Source organism: Sycon ciliatum, chromosome 5 (assembly GCF_964019385.1).
Source record: "Sycon ciliatum chromosome 5, ocSycCili1.1, whole genome shotgun sequence".
Lineage (NCBI taxonomy): Eukaryota > Metazoa > Porifera > Calcarea > Leucosolenida > Sycettidae > Sycon > Sycon ciliatum.
Genome location: NC_088647.1, coordinates 14,718,624 through 14,736,769, shown reverse-complemented (window position 1 = coordinate 14,736,769; position 18,146 = coordinate 14,718,624). Strand labels below are relative to the sequence as shown.

At 46.5% G+C, this 18,146-nt stretch overlaps 3 protein-coding genes across 3 annotated transcripts; 2 read left to right on the top strand and 1 right to left on the bottom strand.

Annotated features, from left to right (window-relative positions):
* Positions 1-104: 104 nt before the first annotated feature.
* Positions 105-4,303, top strand: LOC135817753 (protein SGT1 homolog). Its single transcript, XM_065330996.1, has 5 exons — positions 105-286; positions 1,544-1,640; positions 2,074-2,181; positions 2,734-2,830; positions 3,367-4,303. Exons 1-5 carry the CDS (start codon positions 273-275, stop codon positions 3,663-3,665), a joined length of 615 nt encoding a protein of 204 aa, XP_065187068.1. The 5' UTR covers positions 105-272; the 3' UTR covers positions 3,666-4,303.
* Positions 4,304-4,906: 603 nt separating this feature from the next.
* LOC135817742 (leukocyte receptor cluster member 1 homolog) lies at positions 4,907-7,651 on the top strand. The gene is made up of 2 exons (XM_065330981.1): positions 4,907-5,081; positions 6,041-7,651. The coding sequence occupies exons 1-2, from the start codon at positions 5,059-5,061 to the stop codon at positions 6,843-6,845; spliced, it is 828 nt and encodes a 275-aa protein (XP_065187053.1). The 5' UTR covers positions 4,907-5,058; the 3' UTR covers positions 6,846-7,651.
* Positions 7,652-8,468: 817 nt separating this feature from the next.
* LOC135817750 (protein ABHD1-like) lies at positions 8,469-17,669 on the bottom strand. Its single transcript, XM_065330993.1, has 9 exons — positions 17,199-17,669; positions 14,425-14,537; positions 13,757-13,817; positions 13,275-13,320; positions 12,920-13,032; positions 12,339-12,572; positions 11,833-11,905; positions 9,872-10,037; positions 8,469-9,528 (listed from the first exon to the last, which is right to left on the bottom strand). The coding sequence occupies exons 1-9, from the start codon at positions 17,489-17,491 to the stop codon at positions 9,344-9,346; spliced, it is 1,284 nt and encodes a 427-aa protein (XP_065187065.1). The 5' UTR covers positions 17,492-17,669; the 3' UTR covers positions 8,469-9,343.
* Positions 17,670-18,146: the final 477 nt, after the last annotated feature.

Here is an 18,146-nt window from a genome sequence, read left to right as displayed (position 1 = left end):
TTTTTTATTTTATTCGTAGATATTATTATTATTATCGCGAACGCGATATTATCGCGTTCGCGATTTCGACTCGCGAAGTGACTTTTTGACATTTCCTGCAACTCTTCAACAATTCATTCAACTCATTGACAAGGACTGCGTTTGAACTTTCCGCTGTCTTTCTGAGAAATTTCTTCACCAGTTGGTCGATCTCTTCACAGGCTGCTATTTTGTATTGAATTGTTTACACCTAACCATACGGAACTACCAACGGTCGGCGTCGTCATTCAAAGATGTCGAAAATTCGGTGAGTCTTACATGAACATCTTGTTTTTTTTTCAGGTACTGGTACATGGTAGGTATTGCACCACCTTCATCCTATGTGTACAAGTAGCATTACTGCAGTCGAGGCTCAATTGGAGATTACCCAGCATGTTCCTGCCTCTTGTATATTTTCTAATTGCACGCCCGCTCCACCCCCATTCATTTACACTTCACGAAAAACTCGCATGAACACCAGCATGAACTCCCTCAGTGGAGTCTTCGCTATCACAAGTTTACAAGCCAGCATATGTTCCCTTAGAAATGAATGAATTCAAAGCAATGTCGAGACGACAGAGAGACAGAGAGACTTTGTGCCTTGCACGTGTGAACAACAGTCATCTGAATATCCCAGTGTCCGAAGGCGTAGGGTTGCGCAGCGCTCGGCGCACACTTGACTCACTCGATCAGATTTCATAGAGCAGTACGGGTAATAGCATGTCTTCACTGACACTTTCTGAATATTCAGTCTTCTCATGCACCTACACCTGCAGTGGCACAATCTCATTGTGCTCATGTTTAAATTAAGCGGCATTGTACATGTCAGGCCCGCCGGAACCGGTCCCGTTGGTCAGCTTATCACCGGACCAACTTGTTGGCCACCAACAAATGTTTCCTACTGTGGAGGACGTGTGTACCCACCATATCACACACAGAGTATAAAAGGCCATGAAACTACCGGACCAATCGAAAACTGCTTCCAGCGGTACTGCATGTACGTAGCATCCCGGGGTGAGTATGGTATTGCCCATCACCTTGCCCCTCTTCCTTGCCCTGATAGCTGCTGCAGGACTGGTGTTGCTTTCATAACAATCAGATATGCCACTTCTTAAAAGTAACAACAACAAAAAAGAGTAAATGATTGTGTCTGATCCCGAAGGGAACTCGCGACCGCTGCTAACACCCCGTAAACCGTATGTACCTTCTTAACCCTGCAAGACAGCACTGTTGACATCGACAGGACACTACATGTACTGGCCTAGAAGCTGCTGAATGTCTCAATACGACTACTCTTGGCCAGATGTCCCTTTGCAGCGCCTCAAACTAATGAGGCACTGCACTGTATTCATGCTCCGCCTGCTGCTGAATTAGGGCGATGGGTGTGGCCATGCGTATATCGTGTCCATGTCGTCCTTGCAGCAGATGGTTTGTGTGCGGTTTCTTTCTGGTGTTCTTGTGCGTGCATAACTGCATATTGCATGTATACACATGCATGTTTGTGTGTCGGTTTGGATCTGGCCAGGCACGAATGGTATCAAACGGAAATTGCCGTCGTCGTCAGCGTCCTACACAAGAATGCCAAGGCGGAAGACGTTGATGTGCAGTATGGCGAGAAATCAGTGAGTACATTATACCAGCATGTGCGATAATGATGGGAATGTGTTCAGCACGTGCGCATGAATGGCCACGCTGCCTACTGGTACTTCAGGGCTGCACCTTTCAGCTTGCATCATTCGTGCACAGCTCATGGATCATGTGACTCGCGTGAGCGTGTCAGACGTATAAGACACACCCTGGAGATGCTCCACGCCCAGCACATGGTCAAACGGAGCAACGTGTCTGGTCCAACTCCACTCCAATTGATCCCTGGGTCACATAATATTGGCCATGTTGGTTCCGCTATCCCCATGACATGTACAGCTCTTGCATGGACATGGCTGCAAGCATCCGCCTGTACTGTGCCATGCAAGCCACTTCTGATTGCAGGTCTTAAACTTGTCAAGCAGGCATACAAAGCAGTCAGTGTCCTTTCTCTGGTGTTCGTTTTCTTAGGTAAGTGTATCTATCAAGCTGTCCGGTGGCAGTGATTACATGCTAGAGCTGGACCTGGCACGGACCATCCTCCCAGACCAATGCATCACCAAGATCCTCGGCACCAAGGTGAGTGATGCTGATGCTGCTGCGTAACTACTAGTGTTTCTGGTGCAGATATTCTAACTAGCCCGTCCTTGACGCCCTGGAAGTGGCACAGATGCGGCTGGATGTACACATGTACAAGTACAATGATGTAATCGGAACTAGTCCAGGGCGCCAGCTTTGCACTTTGGGTCGGATTTCACCGAGCGCTACTGTACTTTTACATACTCTTGTATGCACGTTTGATGATGAAACTGTATCTTATGCATGCATGGGGTCATACTGCACACATATCTGTGACTCTCATTATCTGAACCCCTTCTGAACAGCTATCTTGTATGCGTGTTCAATGATGAAACTGTATCTTATGCATGTATGAGCCATACTGCACACATAACTATGACTCTCACTGTCCGAACCTTTCCCTTATCTTATCTGAACCAATTCTGAAGAGTGTCTGCGGCACTGCCTCGAAGGGTTCGGATAATTGATTCTCTTGTACATCTGTTAGGGTAAGGGTGGGCACTCGTCCTCATTCACTCTCATGTTGCAATTGTTTCTTCGGCAACTTTGTAGATTGAATTAAAAATGAAGAAGGCCGAAGGTGTGAGATGGTCAACGCTGGAGGATGACGGCCAGCAACAGGCTGCTGTAAAAACGTTTGCCACCGCTGGTAGGTCATGGCGGCTCCCCTGAATAGTAATCTTTTGTAATCTTTGTTTGTATCAACGCACTGTCTTCATTACGTAGTGCAATGATGATCAAGCTGACTTGCTTTGAATTGTCGTACAGTTTGGGTGCAATGATTTCACGCGTATTACGGTAGATTCAAAAGCAGTGCCTACTACAGTATACGCATCACATGCAAAACCTTCCGTAGTCCCTGAGACATAAAACATGCTTGGAAGCTGGAAGCCGTACCGGATTGATACTGAAGGAATGGTCCAGCTAATTCCATAGGTTGTGGCTGCGGAATGTGGGCAGTGTGCAGCGCCCGAGCCTGTGTGTAGAGGTGCATCCTTCAGCCCTGAATTTTTAAGCGGAATCTCACAGAGAGTTGCTGTGGTCGTCTAGTTTTGGTGAAACATGTATAAACCTACGCTTCCTTTTTTATTAAAATGCCATCTCCACTATAATTATAATTATGAGAGAGAGAGAGAATGTTCGTTTCGGTGAGTTAGATTGTCTCCATATACTGTGTTGATGTAGATTCTGCGAGCAGTGCAGCGGCGCACACCTATCCATCAGCCGCCCCCAAGGACTGGAACAAGATTGAGCGCGACATCAAGGAGGCGGAGAAGAATGAGAAACCAGAAGGAGATGCGGCTTTGCAGAAGCTGTTCCAGCAGATTTACGGCGATGGCAATGATGAAGTGAGGCGTGCAATGAACAAGTCCTTCTCTGAAAGTGGCGGAACTGTCCTCAGTACCAATTGGGGTGAGATCGGGCAACAGAAAACAGAAGTGAAGCCACCCGATGGCGTCACGTACAAGAAATTTGAACAATAGGCCATCCCTCATACACTCCCCCCCCCCCCCCCCCCCCCCCCCATCTCTCTCTCTCTTGCTGCTAACGTTTTCTCTGCTAGCCTTGCTCTTGACTAAGCTGGCTCTGCTTTAGCCATCATGAAACACAATCTACAATTCAATCCAACCCAGATCAGATCACGCCCTGCCAATGTACAGTTTTCAGAGCCACGTCCTGCTCCCTCCACTCCTAATATTCTTCAGGCGGTGGAGGTCGAGGGCTTCTTTCTCCGACATCAAAAATAGTGGTAGCAGGTACTGCTGGCGAGCATTTATTTCTACTAGTTCTCTTTAGGTTTTAGATATCTGTCACGTATTCTCCATAGCTGATCGCCACTTAAATTTTGCCTCTCCTCGCGGATCCACACTGGGTGCTGGCGCTCTCTCTCTCTCTCTCTCTCTCTCTCTCTCTCTCTCTCTCTCTCTCTCTCTCTCTCTCTCTCTCTCTCTCTTCTTTTTGCCGCCTATGCTATGTTTCTGCTGATTGTTTTCATTTTGCTCGGCTGGCTTGTTATGAATGCCTTTGTACTTTTTTTAAGTTGCATTTTATCTTCAACTTGTGTCTCGGATGACATTTTTTCCTCTTGAGTTATATTCTGTGGGATGGTTGTGGTTCTGTTGTTTTGGTTCCAAGTTGTGTGGGGCAGGAATACAATTTGGTTATCGTTGCCTGGATGAAATGAAAAAATGAGAAAGGTGCAGTGCGAACGCAGCACGGTATTTTGGGTTCTTGTGCGTGCACGTGGGGAAACTGGCCATTGTTCTCTCTCGTCTTGTAGCAGCTAAACCCGTCGGTGTTGTTGCATTGTTCTGGAAAGTGGTGTGAGTGTATGCATGAACTGGAGCAAGCGCGAGAGTAGCGGGGCGGAGAATATGTTTGCGTTGTGTAGTCTTGATAAATTAATACAGCTGGGATAGTCTCTTTTATTGCATAGGGAACCCCTGTCGTTACTGATCATGTTGTATTATTGATTGAAGGCTTCACTCAGAGTCAAACTCAAACCAAAGGATTGCATGGCGAAGAGTGCTAAACACTATTCAAGTCAAATGATCGATATGGCAGTGCGCGTGCTGTCATCTTGATCACGTGAGCACTGGTCAGTGATGTCATAATATTCTCATCATTACAGTATCAATACGTCATTGCAACAATACAATCGATCATAAACATTATTCATAAAACATGCACATGTATTTTAAAAGTCTTCCCCTTTTCAAAATTAATAATTTTCACATGTTCGTAGCTAGCTAGAGCAAAGATAGGAGCTCTACTCTTTTCGAGAGTACTGGTACATGTACATCCCATTTTCGTTGTGTCTTTGTCGCTGTTTCCCGTGACCGTGATTGCATTGGAAACTTACTTGGTGTGATCAAGATGAACATCCTCCCGAAGAAAAGGTGAGAGAACTGTAGTCGTTGTCCATGTTTTATCAATGTATCGCATTGTATACTTCTCCAAAGGAAATTGGATACTAGTACTTGTCCTTGGAGTCTCTCCTGTAGTATAGACTTAGATGATGTACGATTTCAATGCAGCAGTGTTTTGATTTGTAACGGTTGGATAAAAAAAAGGCTAAAGAAATTTAGATGAGAATGATATGCGAGAAACAAAGGTCGGAAGCACAATTACATGTAACAGTGGAACTCGGATAAGATGTACCCCATCTGCAGCAGGGAAGTGTACTCAGTATCCGAGGTACAAGTACTTCTTATACAAACGTATTTCAGTATGGACCAATATGTTGGTACACTGTACTGTACATGTAAGCAAGAGTATGTCCCAAGTGAGTTCCACTATACATGTACTAGAACAGTGGTGCCTTGCAATGCACGAATACACAAGGGGCCATGGTATACGTGTGCTATTGCAATAAAGGAAAGCAAACAACTGCTTGTAAATCCAGACAGTCTTTTGAGAGCGAACTTGTGCTCCACATACTGGTTCTGTGTCCGATTTTTTAGAAGTCCGGGAGGAAGACGCTGGTGGAGGGATTCTGCTATCATTCTGGCTAATCATTGCATGCAGTACCAATAGTTCGACAAGTTAAATGCATCTCCTGCTTCCAAGTACAGGGTACCCTCGGACGTCTCTTATCCGGGCACCTTGGGGGGGGGGGGGGGGCAGGGGGGCACTGCCCCTATCTCAGACCCCCAAATTCGAAGCATTTTCGCCATAGGAACTCAAGCTGAAGGTGCCCGGAAGAGAGACGTGCCCGTATCTGAGGCGTCCGGATAAGAGACGTTTGAGTGTTATAGGTTTCCACGTTGAGTAAAAAAATTCAAAACCGCACTCGTGTCTTGAATATGTCTTGATTTGTGCTGTTTTGTTTTCTCGTGTCTGATTTCTTTTCTGTTAGGTTCCATGTCCGCAATAAGGATAACATTGCTCGAGTTCGTCGTGATGAAGCACAGGCACTCGAAGAAGAGGAAGAGAGACAGCGGCGTGTTGACCTGGCTGAGCAGGAAGCACGCATGCAGGTCCTGAGACAGCGCGCTATCAAGAGTCAAGCGCAGTCCACACGAGCGGAGCAGACGGGCGCAGCGGTGGAAAGGGCCGAGTCGGCCGACCAGCTGGAGCACGTGAACTTCTTTGCAGCAGCAGAGGCCGGCGTGAAGTCGGCCAGTGTCAAGAACAAGGAACACGAAGCGGAGAAGAAAGACGAGCAGGAGAAACTTGAAAAGCGCATCGGCATTCTCACCTACCTTGGGCAGAGCTCTGCTGAAGTTGTGGGTAAGGCATGGTACGACAAGGACTCTGAACAGAGAAGAAAGGAAGACGACATCCGTGGGAAGAAGTCGGAAAAGTTCAAGCGGGCCTCCGACCCCCTGCATCGCATGAACGACTACTTGCGCAAGAAGGAAGAGGCCGATCGTCACCGAGAATCGCGAGACAAGTCCTATTCGAAGCGTCACACTCACAAGACCCACCACCGGCACTCGTCGACCCCGGCAGCAAGCAGCTCCCTTAGCGGAGCAGCAAAGATGCAGCAGCTGCGGCAGGAGCGTCTGCGGCGCGAGCAGCAAGAACGCCACCGAGCGGAGCAGGTGCTGGCCAAAGCACGAGGAGACCCCACGCCCGCTGACCAAACCAATGTCCCTGTGGCTCGCTACTCGAGCCAGTTCAACCCACATCTAGCACGACAGAATCGCTCCACGTTTTAATTCTAATGCCCTTTTTTATGCATTTAGGAGTACACACTTGAACAAGATCCTATTTTTTAGTCTGAAGTACTCGTACTGCTTGTAGCTCAGTAGGTTACTGGTGTGCATTTTATTTTCTGCTCTAGAAGTGCATGTACTTACTTGATACTTCAAAAAAAAAAAAAAAAAGTATAATTATGTGTGTCACTGTGCATGTGTAGGTCGTGTATGCTGTGTCTGCGTATCTGTATTATCTCCCACCTGGTGCCACTTGAGTCTCAAATTTGAAATCGATCCTCTGGTCTTGCCCATGAAGAAAAATAGCTCCATTCTTCTCTTGTTGCTCCTGTAGCTGAATCTGGTAGAGCAGTACGAGGATCTTGGGCTGCGTGCTCGTGGGGTGATGATGACAACGTGCCAGAGTTCAGTGTTTCGGATTCCACTGTGGCAGAATCTCATGCGGATACAGCCCAGGAGTGGACCACTCCAGGGATGGGATACTCACACGAGTCGCAACACGTACCCACTGTATTCTGACGGCAGTGCGTGACTGCCGCATATACTAGCAAAGTACATGTACGTAACGAACTAACATTTCAACATTTGAAAATAATAATAATAAATAGTTTCCTCTGAGACAAAAATGCGATAATACTCCACTCGACTAGCCATGTACATATATATGTGATACCGGATGTGTCCACCGCACATGCTGATTGTTCTGATGTTACTTGTTAGTTCTGATAAGTACGAGTCGTCCATTGCTAGTCATTTGTTTGAGCATCCTGATTGTCGTGCTGTGTATTCAGATGATTGTTTTTCGATTGTGTCACGTGTACGCAGTGCTAGATCATTGCTGAATGTTTTGGAAGCTGTATACATCCACACAAAGAAACCCAACCTTTGCAAGCAGAAGCAAAATAAATTCACACTTAGGTTACGTTTGGTTGGTCACATTCCCAAATGGGAATCATTCTCGCCCGTTTGGTTGGTCAAAAAAGTGCGTTAGGTTGGTCACATTCCACATGATTCCAGAATGGGAATCGCTGAGAATGATTCTTTTTGGAGAATGATCATTCCACCTCACATGCTGGAATGGGCATTCTCATTCCGAAATCAAAAAATAATGATAATGGCTGCCACGAGCCAAACAATGCAGCAACAGGTTCAAGTGCCTCAAATCATGCACTCAGAAGTACCAGGATTCTCCCAAGGAAACTAGAGTTGGGTAAAAGAAAAGACAGCCGCCGTTCCACAACGACATCATGGAATTGTTATATCAAGTGATTCCTAATTGATTCTGGCGCGTTAGTTTGGTCAGGTGATTCTTGCCGATTCCCATTCCAGAATGGTTATCATTTCCATTCTGAAAATGCCCAACCAAACGCAACCTCAGGTCGACAAAACCTCGTTAGTTATGTCCAGTGGTTGTCTCTTGTTGTCGCACTACATGTCACGCTTATTGAGTTTTCTCGCACTTGCACCTTTGTGTCATTATTGCTATGTGTATAGGTCACGCAATTTCGCTGTTTACTTTAGCTATCTTCTTCTTTGCGCTGTTTTACCACCTCCTTACTGTACTTAATCCACTGTTCCTGTTCCTTTTCCCTTGCCTGTATTTCACCTGACGAGAAGGCTTGAAAGTATACTTGTAAAAACAAAAACTTTCAAGATGTTCGTAATGAGCCTGAAGTGTGTCCTTTTTATGAGTAATAATAAAAAAATAATAATATTCAAAAGTTTGAGGGAGTTGATATAATTTCAACAGTATAAATTTGTGGTACTACTAAGTATGTGTTATTAGCCGGGCAATATCGTGTAATATTGGACCGCCTGAGCGGGCTTGTATGGAGAAATATTGCCCGCTCTATCTGGTCGCTGATTGGTTGTAGACCTGGAAACGGTCACCTGATGTGTAATAAAGAGTAATAAGAGATGGTGATCACCTGACTAAAACGTTCCGTTGTTCAACTGCTAGATTACATCTTCATGAAGATCCACTTAACACGCAGCAGAGCAGTGGAAAAGTGCCCCCAGACGGATGCCGTGATATAAATACTTCAGTAATAATTTGACAAATGTCCCGACTTATCCGACGGTTTTGCTAGAGCTAATCTCGAGTACAGAAGATGACAGGCGCAGGGAGCAGTATGTTACTGCTGCCTAATTGCAAGCTAAACTGAAAAAAATGTGGCTGAGGCGGTGGATCAAAAGCTACCCTGATGTATCAAGGCCGAGCTAGCGCTAAGGGCCCTTCACGTACTGCTTCACTGGTTATAGTAGGTACTTGAAGAAACCTGATTCGGTTAGCTTGGTGTGGGTCGCTGGAGCTCACCGCCATGGTCCATGACTGCTTTCACGTATTGTGCTAGCGGTTAGCTTGGTGTGGGTGGCTGGAACTCACCGCCGTGGTCCATGACTGCTTTCACGCACTGGGTCGCTGGAGCTCACCGCCGTGGTCCATGACTGCTTTCACGCACTGGGTCGCTGGAGCTCACCGCCGTGGTCCATGACTGCTTTCACGCACTGGGTCGCTGGAGCTCACCGCTGTGGTCCATGACTGCTTTTACGTACTGTGCTAGGAGTTTGTCGCCAAACGTGTCCCCTGTCGGAATGGTCCCCTCCAGGAAGCCCAAATGTCCACCCCACTTAGTTATGACCATTGCACAGTACTGGCTTGCTCTGATCTTCTCTGTTGGTAAATCTAGGCCAGGCACAAGAACAGAACAAAGGACGAGTGACGGTTAGTTCTACGGGAAGCTAGATAACAGGACTGGAGAAACAAGCTTTACGCTCCTCACAAGCCCTTGATGTAGTCCCATCAGGTGGAACGCTGTCAAGACTACAATGCAGCATTATATTATAATAATTATACAGTTTCTACTATAGGCGAGAAAACGTGGCAAAAAAACCGACAGGCGTGCATATACCGCCATTTTGCCAGGCGTGCTTTTACCACCATTTCCCCTCAAGGGGGAATAGAGGCAAAAAGAATTGTGAACAGTTCCTAACTTATAACCAAAACAATAAAACATCGTAGCACTAACCATCTCCCAGTACAAACATGTCGTCAGCCGCGTGCAAATAGAGCACGGGAATGGTGACGTCCGCAATGTGTCTCTCTGGCGATGCCCGCTGGTAGTAGTCATCCAGCGACGAGAAACCAAAAGTCGGCACGACGCAGCGCTGGTCGAATTCACTGATTGTGCTCGCCTGCATGCAATAGGAAGGAACAGGGACGCAGCACACACATCTTTGCCTGATACATACAAGATACTAATTATATAACCCAATAAAAAATATATATATATAACCCAATACTAGTACAATACAGTAGATGTTGGTTATAACGTGCCCTTCTGATTTTTCACATGTTATCACTATAACCGGTATATCACTACAGGCGATTTTCAACTGCGCTCGTCATACATACACATTATAAACGTGTGGGTATTCGATCGCGTTAATGTAGCGTACTGATACATGGTGCATGCTGCTGCACCTTCCCCAGCCTAGAGTGAAGAACTTCTTGGCCCAAAGGCATCATCCAGGAAGCATCAGACCAGAATACACACACATGTGGCTCCAAGTCGAGACATCAATGCCTCACACTCGTGTGTTTCTATCACTATAGACGATAATTTTTCTGCACAAAGAGGTGATTTGAATGGTGATTCTGTATCCTTATAGCCGATTTATCGCTATATCCAATATATTGGTTAGGCCAAAACAAAAAATAGGCTTGTTTCCGGTCGGCAACCCCTGAAAAGGGAGACTCGGTCGGCCGGAATGAAACTTTTTTTGGATACTTTTTTTGGTTCCTCAATCATTGTGGTATTGATGGAGAAGAGCACCTACACATGTACATTGTACATATATCATGGCAAGGATCAATGTCAAAGTTGACTGACTCACTGTTCTTGTACAGCGTGTGGTGTATTCCTGTTTTCGTACATCCTGAGAAATCAAGCAAACAGTTCGAGTCCTTCCAGCTCCGTTATTCTAGCTTGTATCGACCCCGGAGGTTTTCGAGCCGCCAGCTGAGAATCTCTGCTACCTTGTAGGTGTTTCGATTGTGGAATTCGGTTGATATTTGACTGAGTTATGGCTCGTTGAGTGCACTTGCACACATGGCAATGCCACCGTTTGTATACATTTGGGACCAAAAAAAAGTTTCAGAATTTGGGAAAAAGTGGCCCGGTCGGGCGACCGGAAACAAGGTCATTATTTGTTTTGGCCTTATAATGATAATTTATTTGACTGGCTTTTTTCTGGTTTTGCTTTTGATATCTTCATTTTGTATCAACATAGCCGGTTTATCACTATGTCCGATGACTTTATAACCGATATCCACTGTACTAGTATTAGATAAACCTTGTTATAGTTCACACATGTAGTTAGTTTGACAGCATGAAACAAGGTGGAGGTCAGTGTCCTCCACCTTGTTTCATGCTGTCAAACTAACTACATCCTAGATACTTGTAAAAGCAGGGATTACTGTGTACCGGTACGCAGAAATATTCGTCTGGAATTTAATTTCGTCTTTTTCGTCCAAGGAGCTTTTGGACTAAATTTTAAATGCCGGATGAATGTCGACTTGTGCAGCTTTTCAATACACTCTTATGATCCATGGACAAATTTTACAACTGGACGAACTCGCTTTCTTTGGAGTAGGACGAAATTATTGACCGATGAAATTTTCTGCCTGTACAGTATGTTATCCCACACCAATACCCGGTACTGCAAAACAAAAGCAGTGTGACACAATAAACACATCTGCTGAACAAGCCCACATCATCTGTTCAAATTCGCTGAAAATACTTCAGAAGTATTATAAATAATGATAATGTTGATGACTGATATGCAGTACAGATATACGATATGCAACGTGCTCGAACTGAGGGCCTGGCCCTGCAAACAGCATATCGGGAGAACGGGTGTTCAAAAACATCAGCCAGGGTGCTGGCAACAGGTCATCGTCAAGAGAGATTGAAAGCAACTTCCATACCTGCATGACATGGCTATAACCACCGGGTACCGACTCGATCACGTTCTTGTACTCCATGTTATCCACAGAGCATCTGCACAAGATGACCAGTGACACACAAATGAAGAAAGGGGGGGGGGGGGAATGAACAATAGCAGAGAAAGTGCCCAATTCTTGCCTGCGTGGCATCACACCAGAAAAGAAAGTCTCTTTCCGGTAACAGAATAATATTCTAAAGGCAGTCTTCAGCCAACTAGCTACTACCCTTGGTAGCCATTACACACAACAATAATTCCAACAATGAAGGGTGACGGGTGCGGATACTGAAATTCCTACCGACAGCTGTTTCACCATTCTGAAGTACGATCATCAAATAATTGGCACAATGCTCTCAACACAGGTGCTTCGTAGGCACCCAGAATACCAGAATGAAACTGTGGCATATTTTTCTCAGACCTGCAACCGATATTAGACTGATCGTTGACTGAACAAGACCTGATCACTTACTGACTGTAGATTCCTCTTACCTGTGCACAAACTTGTGTAGGTCGCTGGTGATGCGGCGATTAAGAGAACGATTCAGCGCGGTCGACTCCAGCGACTTGCGAGACTTGATCGGATCCCAGGGCATTGACATACCAATGCCACCGACGACGTTGCACTCAGCGATGCATGTTGGCGGCGAGCTGGGATCTGCCCTTGCTGATGGTGCCAGCTGTTTCTCGCGACTGTACTTGCCGAAGAAGTGTGAGGAAATCATACTGTAGCGTGGGATTCAGAAAAGCAAACACATGACAACGTATCTCTTTGTCTGTCACCAGTTAATACTATATGCAGCATTTCCCCACAAGGCACACTTTTCTATGCTCGAAATGATCACAACAGATAGGATATTGTCACAGATGTCGATCCTTATTACTTTTGTTAAGTTGACTCATTAACAGGGATCACCCAGAGGACAAGGGGCTGTGGCAGGGAGTAGTAAAATACTGGTATTTTACTACTCCTGGTCTATGGTAAGGAGGCAGCATTGCCCAGGCTCTGCACAACTTTGAAATAAAGGAATACAATGACAAGAACGACAACAAGAACAAGAGCAACAACATACCCTCCCATAGAAAAACCGCATACGACCATCGGACTTTGAGGTGACGTGGACTGGACATGAATGACTACCTCACACAGGTCTTCACAACACGCTGCATTGTAGCCACGCGCAGACTGTCAAAACCAAAAAAAAGGAGCAGGAGGCAACAACAATAGCATGCCACAGTTTATAATCTTGTAATAAGGCAAGGTACATTCTCGACTCGTTAAAATCTGGTTATGAATTCTTTTCATTGCTCTCAGGTTTGGCCTCGTCTTCTCTGTGCTGCGCCGATGAGTCCACAAAGGACAAAACAATTCTGTCCGCAGACTGAGTATCTCGTAACAATAACTTTGTCCAGCAGGCTAGCACTCACCGTGATAGATACCCCGCCTTGACCTCGATTGCTGAATATCACACTCCTGAGCAATCCAACACACACACACACACACACACACACACACACACACACACACCATTGACGCCCATCGCCAGAGGCGATGATAGCGATGCTACAGCAGAAGCCACAGCAACTTGTGCTGGGATTGCACTATTCAACAGCTTGCAAGGCTGAAGAATTGACCGCCACTATTCAGCCTGGTCTACACCACACAGCTATGAAGTATGAATTAGGCTTTACACATAAAAAGGTTGTGTGACAAGGAGATGAATGCCACCAGGAAACAGCACAGCCACAGTAAGGATACATGTATATTGCTGGCCAGATGCAAGCTGCATACATTGTCGAGACGGGTTCTGATTGACACCACTTCAGAAGTTTGGTATGCCAAAGCATTACATCGTAAAGTTCATGATACTTGTAACTGCGGAAAGTTTCGAATGCATTTCTTTACGTACTGGTAGCCCAAGTCGGAGCATATGGCAGCACCGTTGCTCACGTAGCCTTCCTTGCTGGAACCTGCCATCAGCATAGATACCCGTATACCGGGTGCCAACATACAGACACATTCACACATACACACACACACACACACACACATTCACACACACATTCACACACACATTCACACATTCACACACACACACACACACACACACACACACACACACACACACACACACACACACACACACACACACACACACACACACACACACACACACACACACACACACATTCACCCACACACATATAGCAACACTACAACAGAGCTTCCAACGGATCAACAATGACAAGATCAACGGGTCACTCACACTCACTACTGTACAGGCAGGGGAGTGCAGGCTGGCAACGCTAACCAACACCATACTTCATGCCTCACCAAACATAAACGAGGGCTCCAGTGGCATAGAGTGAAACTATTGACTCTCATCTTGGCCAAAGTCACTCGGGTGGCCTACAAGAAACAGGGAAGTGGAACGGTCGGATCGAAGATCGGCTAATTAAACCCTAAGCCGTTGCTGGTGTTCTTCCAGACACTACTGAGCGAGGATTTCGCTGCAGGGTTACATGCAAGCTTTAGCATATAAACACCTAGCCATTCTACAGTACCACAGATACTGACCTGCAATGCCGGGCAGCAGCAGAACAATGGGCGTGCGACTGTTCTTCTCCTGGCCAGGTGGCTCATTCCAGTCGAGGGCCACCTGTCCGCCGTCTCTCAGTACCAGTATTTCTCTGCAGCGGCGAGACAATGCAATGTGTAGTTTACACGTTCATTGAGCCTGCTGCAGATTTTATAGGCATGACTATTTCAACAATTGGTAGCACACTGCCGTACTACTACGACAGTGGAACCGAGTACTCGAAAGCAGAGCCGAAATATTCATGACGTCACCCTAAAACTAGGGCATGCAGCCGTGGGAACACTCAAGGAAGTCCTAACTAGCTTTACTTGTACATTGAACAAGTTTCACCCACAGACTACTTGTAGGAGTCATTTAGAAGGCCAAGTCAAAGGATTTCATCAAACACTGTCATCGCCTGCCACACACACACAAAGACAACCTGGACATTTTTTGAAGCTAAGCGATTATAGCAAAAAGAGTAGTTTTCCAAATGAGAATTTGTATTTCTTGGCCCAGTGTTCAAAGTACTTTTCGTAGTTTTTTTTTACTCGATGCTCTGGTCGCTCAAGATTTTGCATGCTGAATTTAGCCGGCTTATAGCACTGCATATCTACAATAAAACCCATTGCAATCAAGAGTCCATAAACAAGAGTAAGCAACTGTAATCTCTTTTCTATGGGCCAGATGCGCGGCGCGCTGCGTTCATTACATCATTCAGCTGCAGACCGCGTACTGCGGAAAATCAAACACTGCACTTTCCCTTTTCTGAAGTTCATGCACCAAAAGTTAGAGATCGCGTAGGTACTGGAACGAATAGAGCAAAAACGGAAGGGCTCGTACAAGAAATTATGGGCTTGAGTGCATGCTATCAGAGCGTGCTGGAGGCAAGTAGTTACGTAATGAAGGCAGCGCGCCGTGCACCGACCCATAACCACAGTTGCATACTCTTGTTTACGCACTCTGATTGCAATGGGGATCGGGCTGGACTGACTGCCAGCAACACAGTGCTGAGGGCTGCACGCCGGAATCTATGAACGTACTCGTGGAATCCAGCATCGCCACGGCGGATGACTCTAGCAGGCCGCATGCTGGAGAGGAGCGCGGGCCACATTTAGCATCCGGATTTCCATGTACCGCCACCGGCGCTAACGTAGATTGACAGAATCATGGTGTGAACATTCGTGCACGTACATGTACTTCAAGTACATGTACCCAAGCCTTGGGTAGAGGGCACTTGGTAACACTGCCAAGGTCTGCTCTGGAACTGGGGGTCAGCCGGGTACAGCTGTACAGTAAAACCTGGTTTAAGCGACCACCCCACGGTGCAACCAAAAGCGGTCATTAAAGCCAGGCGGTCTTTTGAACCAGGTCCCGCAGTGTCTGTGAAGAACTGTCGGTGCATGGAAAAACGGTCGTTGAGAGCAGGTGGTCGCTAAACCCAGAGGTCGCTTACACCAGGTTTTTTACTGTACTTGGCAATGCTTTCTGAGCAGTCGATAGACACTACTAGAGGGTTCATAAAGTACCATTTGTGTGGAGTGAAGTCGGGGGAGGGGGGTTCGTCTCTGTACGTCGCATTTCGCATGGCAAGACAATTTTGGAAAATATGGGTTATGACTCATGAGGTAACTGTTTCCCCTGCCCGCCTCCCTACTATTTTGACCTGCCTAGAACCATGGCAACTGCACACATACCGGTGGGTCTGGCGCAGTGCACTACCCATGCTACGCCACCATGGGCTGGGGAATCGGCTAGGTCGCTGCACCACCATTGATTCGCATGCACTGCGGTTTCGAGCTTACAAGTGCATGTGTGCTTTTCTCGGAGAAATCAAAAGGGTCTGCGTATGGGCATTGCCTCTTGGATCTACCATATCCCGCAAGTATCCATGTGGAAATCATTGCATCTATTAATCATAAGAAAATTCAAAATCCAGTCACTTGATCGTCATTTCAGTGAGTACAGTTGAACATCGATTATCCGACCACCTTTGGGCAGCGGGCCCTGAGAAGGTGTTTGGGTAATAAAAATGTTCCGGACAAGGAAAATCCCACCACAGGCTGATACCTGTGTTCGGTATATTACAGTACACGCAAGTTCCGCAACAACAGTCATTTTCATGTTAGTTTTCGTAAGTTGTGTAAGTTGTTGTACTGTACAGGCAGCGAGTGCGCGCTGCAGCAACTAACTTTTCGTGCAAGCTCCTGTACGAAAATGCGTAGCCTGAGCCACGTGCGATTCGGAAACCCATTTCGGATAATCGAATGGTCGGATAATCGATGTTCAACTGGTGATGAAGGGAGCGCGCCGTGAAGAGAACCCATAGCTCGGAGATCAGAGTTACATACGCTTGAGGGGGGTGCGGTATTCTACCTGTGAAGCGACTACAGCATATTATGTGAAATACTATGTTGAGCCGACGGATGTATATGCCATCACGCAACACATACCAGTGAAGGTATTCCTCTAAGCTGTAGACGGAACTGTGAACAACCCAGCATCTAATTCCCACCTCTGTCGAAGCTGGGACGTAGCGCCGCGTGACGCGTGTGTGTGTGTGTGGAGGGGGGGGGGGGGGGGGGGTGTCAATGGTACTTTTCGGTAGTCATAACTGTCAGATTATAAGATACTACACTACAGCTGTAGTAGGTTGCAACATAGAGAAAAAATTAATTTGTGCAAAACATGTTGCATGTGGACAAAATAGCACGGCACGCGGTGGTTCCTAAAAAATACATTGACATTGTAGCTCATGCATGCTCCCTCTTACCTGCGAAAGAAGACACGCTTTTCTTTCTGAAGAATAACACGAGCCAAGGTACTAATCATGGCGTGCCATGCCCACCACGTGGGCCATTGGCGCTGCTCCAGGACAGGAACGTGGCGCAATAGAAATGCCTGCATACGATCCGATCCCACAGTTCTCGCACGGGTGGCGATCACTCGCAGGTACCATACGGCGTAGCAGCCACCGCTGAGGGCGATCGTGAGAAGGACTGGCCAAGTTTGAAGAAGAGCAATGCCACTGGACGTGGCCTGCATCATCAGGGTCAACCCTGGCATGCTGAAATTCAAAGAATACCTGATAGTGATATGCTAGGGTGTTACAAGAAGCTGAAAGAAGTCAGAGCGTAAGGAAGAGAGCTCTTTGTAGTATCATCTTGTACGGAGCGACTCTTCCCTGCAAGCTTGGAGGTGGGGAATAGAAGTAAAATAAGGAGCTTCTTATCTGAAGGCAGGTAAAATCTGCTTTGAGTTTGAGTTTGATTGAAAAAGTAAAAGGTGAAGAAATGCAGGCCAAAGGTCATCATGAGGTCATACGCTAGGTAGATCTACACGTGCTAGCGGCGTCACGTGCACGACGTCACATGACTTTACAAAGTCTTTCCGAAATAATTAATTTCCGTTTCACACCAGCTGCACTGATCACGGCTGTCAAGAAGCGGCAACTTAGAAAGATGGCGTCGGTTCGAGATGGCATGGTAACCGCGCACGTGCCGTGGTCCGTGACCTGCTCATGTATGCACGCAAATGCAAGTCACAAACTCACAAAGATCGCCTTTGCATTTGGAGAAAATATCTTCGACTCTCTTTGGAGGTAGGCGAGGTTTGCCTAATCTTTACTTGATTGCGATGCCGGTATGTCCTCTCAATAATTAGAACAAAGAGAGCTGATGATCGCTTCATTGCTGAGCAGAAGTAACAATCAACTCTCCTC

Bases quoted from the DNA above. Each gene is read 5' to 3' on its own strand.
- LOC135817753 (XM_065330996.1), top strand. The intron at 1,641-2,073 runs GTGAGTACATTA...TCGTTTTCTTAG, and splicing joins TGCAGTATGGCGAGAAATCA to GTAAGTGTATCTATCAAGCT. The intron at 2,182-2,733 runs GTGAGTGATGCT...GCAACTTTGTAG, and splicing joins CCAAGATCCTCGGCACCAAG to ATTGAATTAAAAATGAAGAA.
- LOC135817742 (XM_065330981.1), top strand. From the start codon at position 5,059: ATGAACATCCTCCCGAAGAAAAG. The intron at 5,082-6,040 runs GTGAGAGAACTG...CTTTTCTGTTAG, and splicing joins AACATCCTCCCGAAGAAAAG to GTTCCATGTCCGCAATAAGG.
- LOC135817750 (XM_065330993.1), bottom strand. From the start codon at position 17,491: ATGCCAGGGTTGACCCTGATGATGCAGGCCACGTCCAGTGGCATTGCT. The intron at 13,033-13,274 runs GTGAGTGCTAGC...TGGTTTTGACAG, and splicing joins AAGGCGGGGTATCTATCACG to TCTGCGCGTGGCTACAATGC. The intron at 12,573-12,919 runs GTATGTTGTTGC...CCCACGCTACAG, and splicing joins TGCGGTTTTTCTATGGGAGG to TATGATTTCCTCACACTTCT.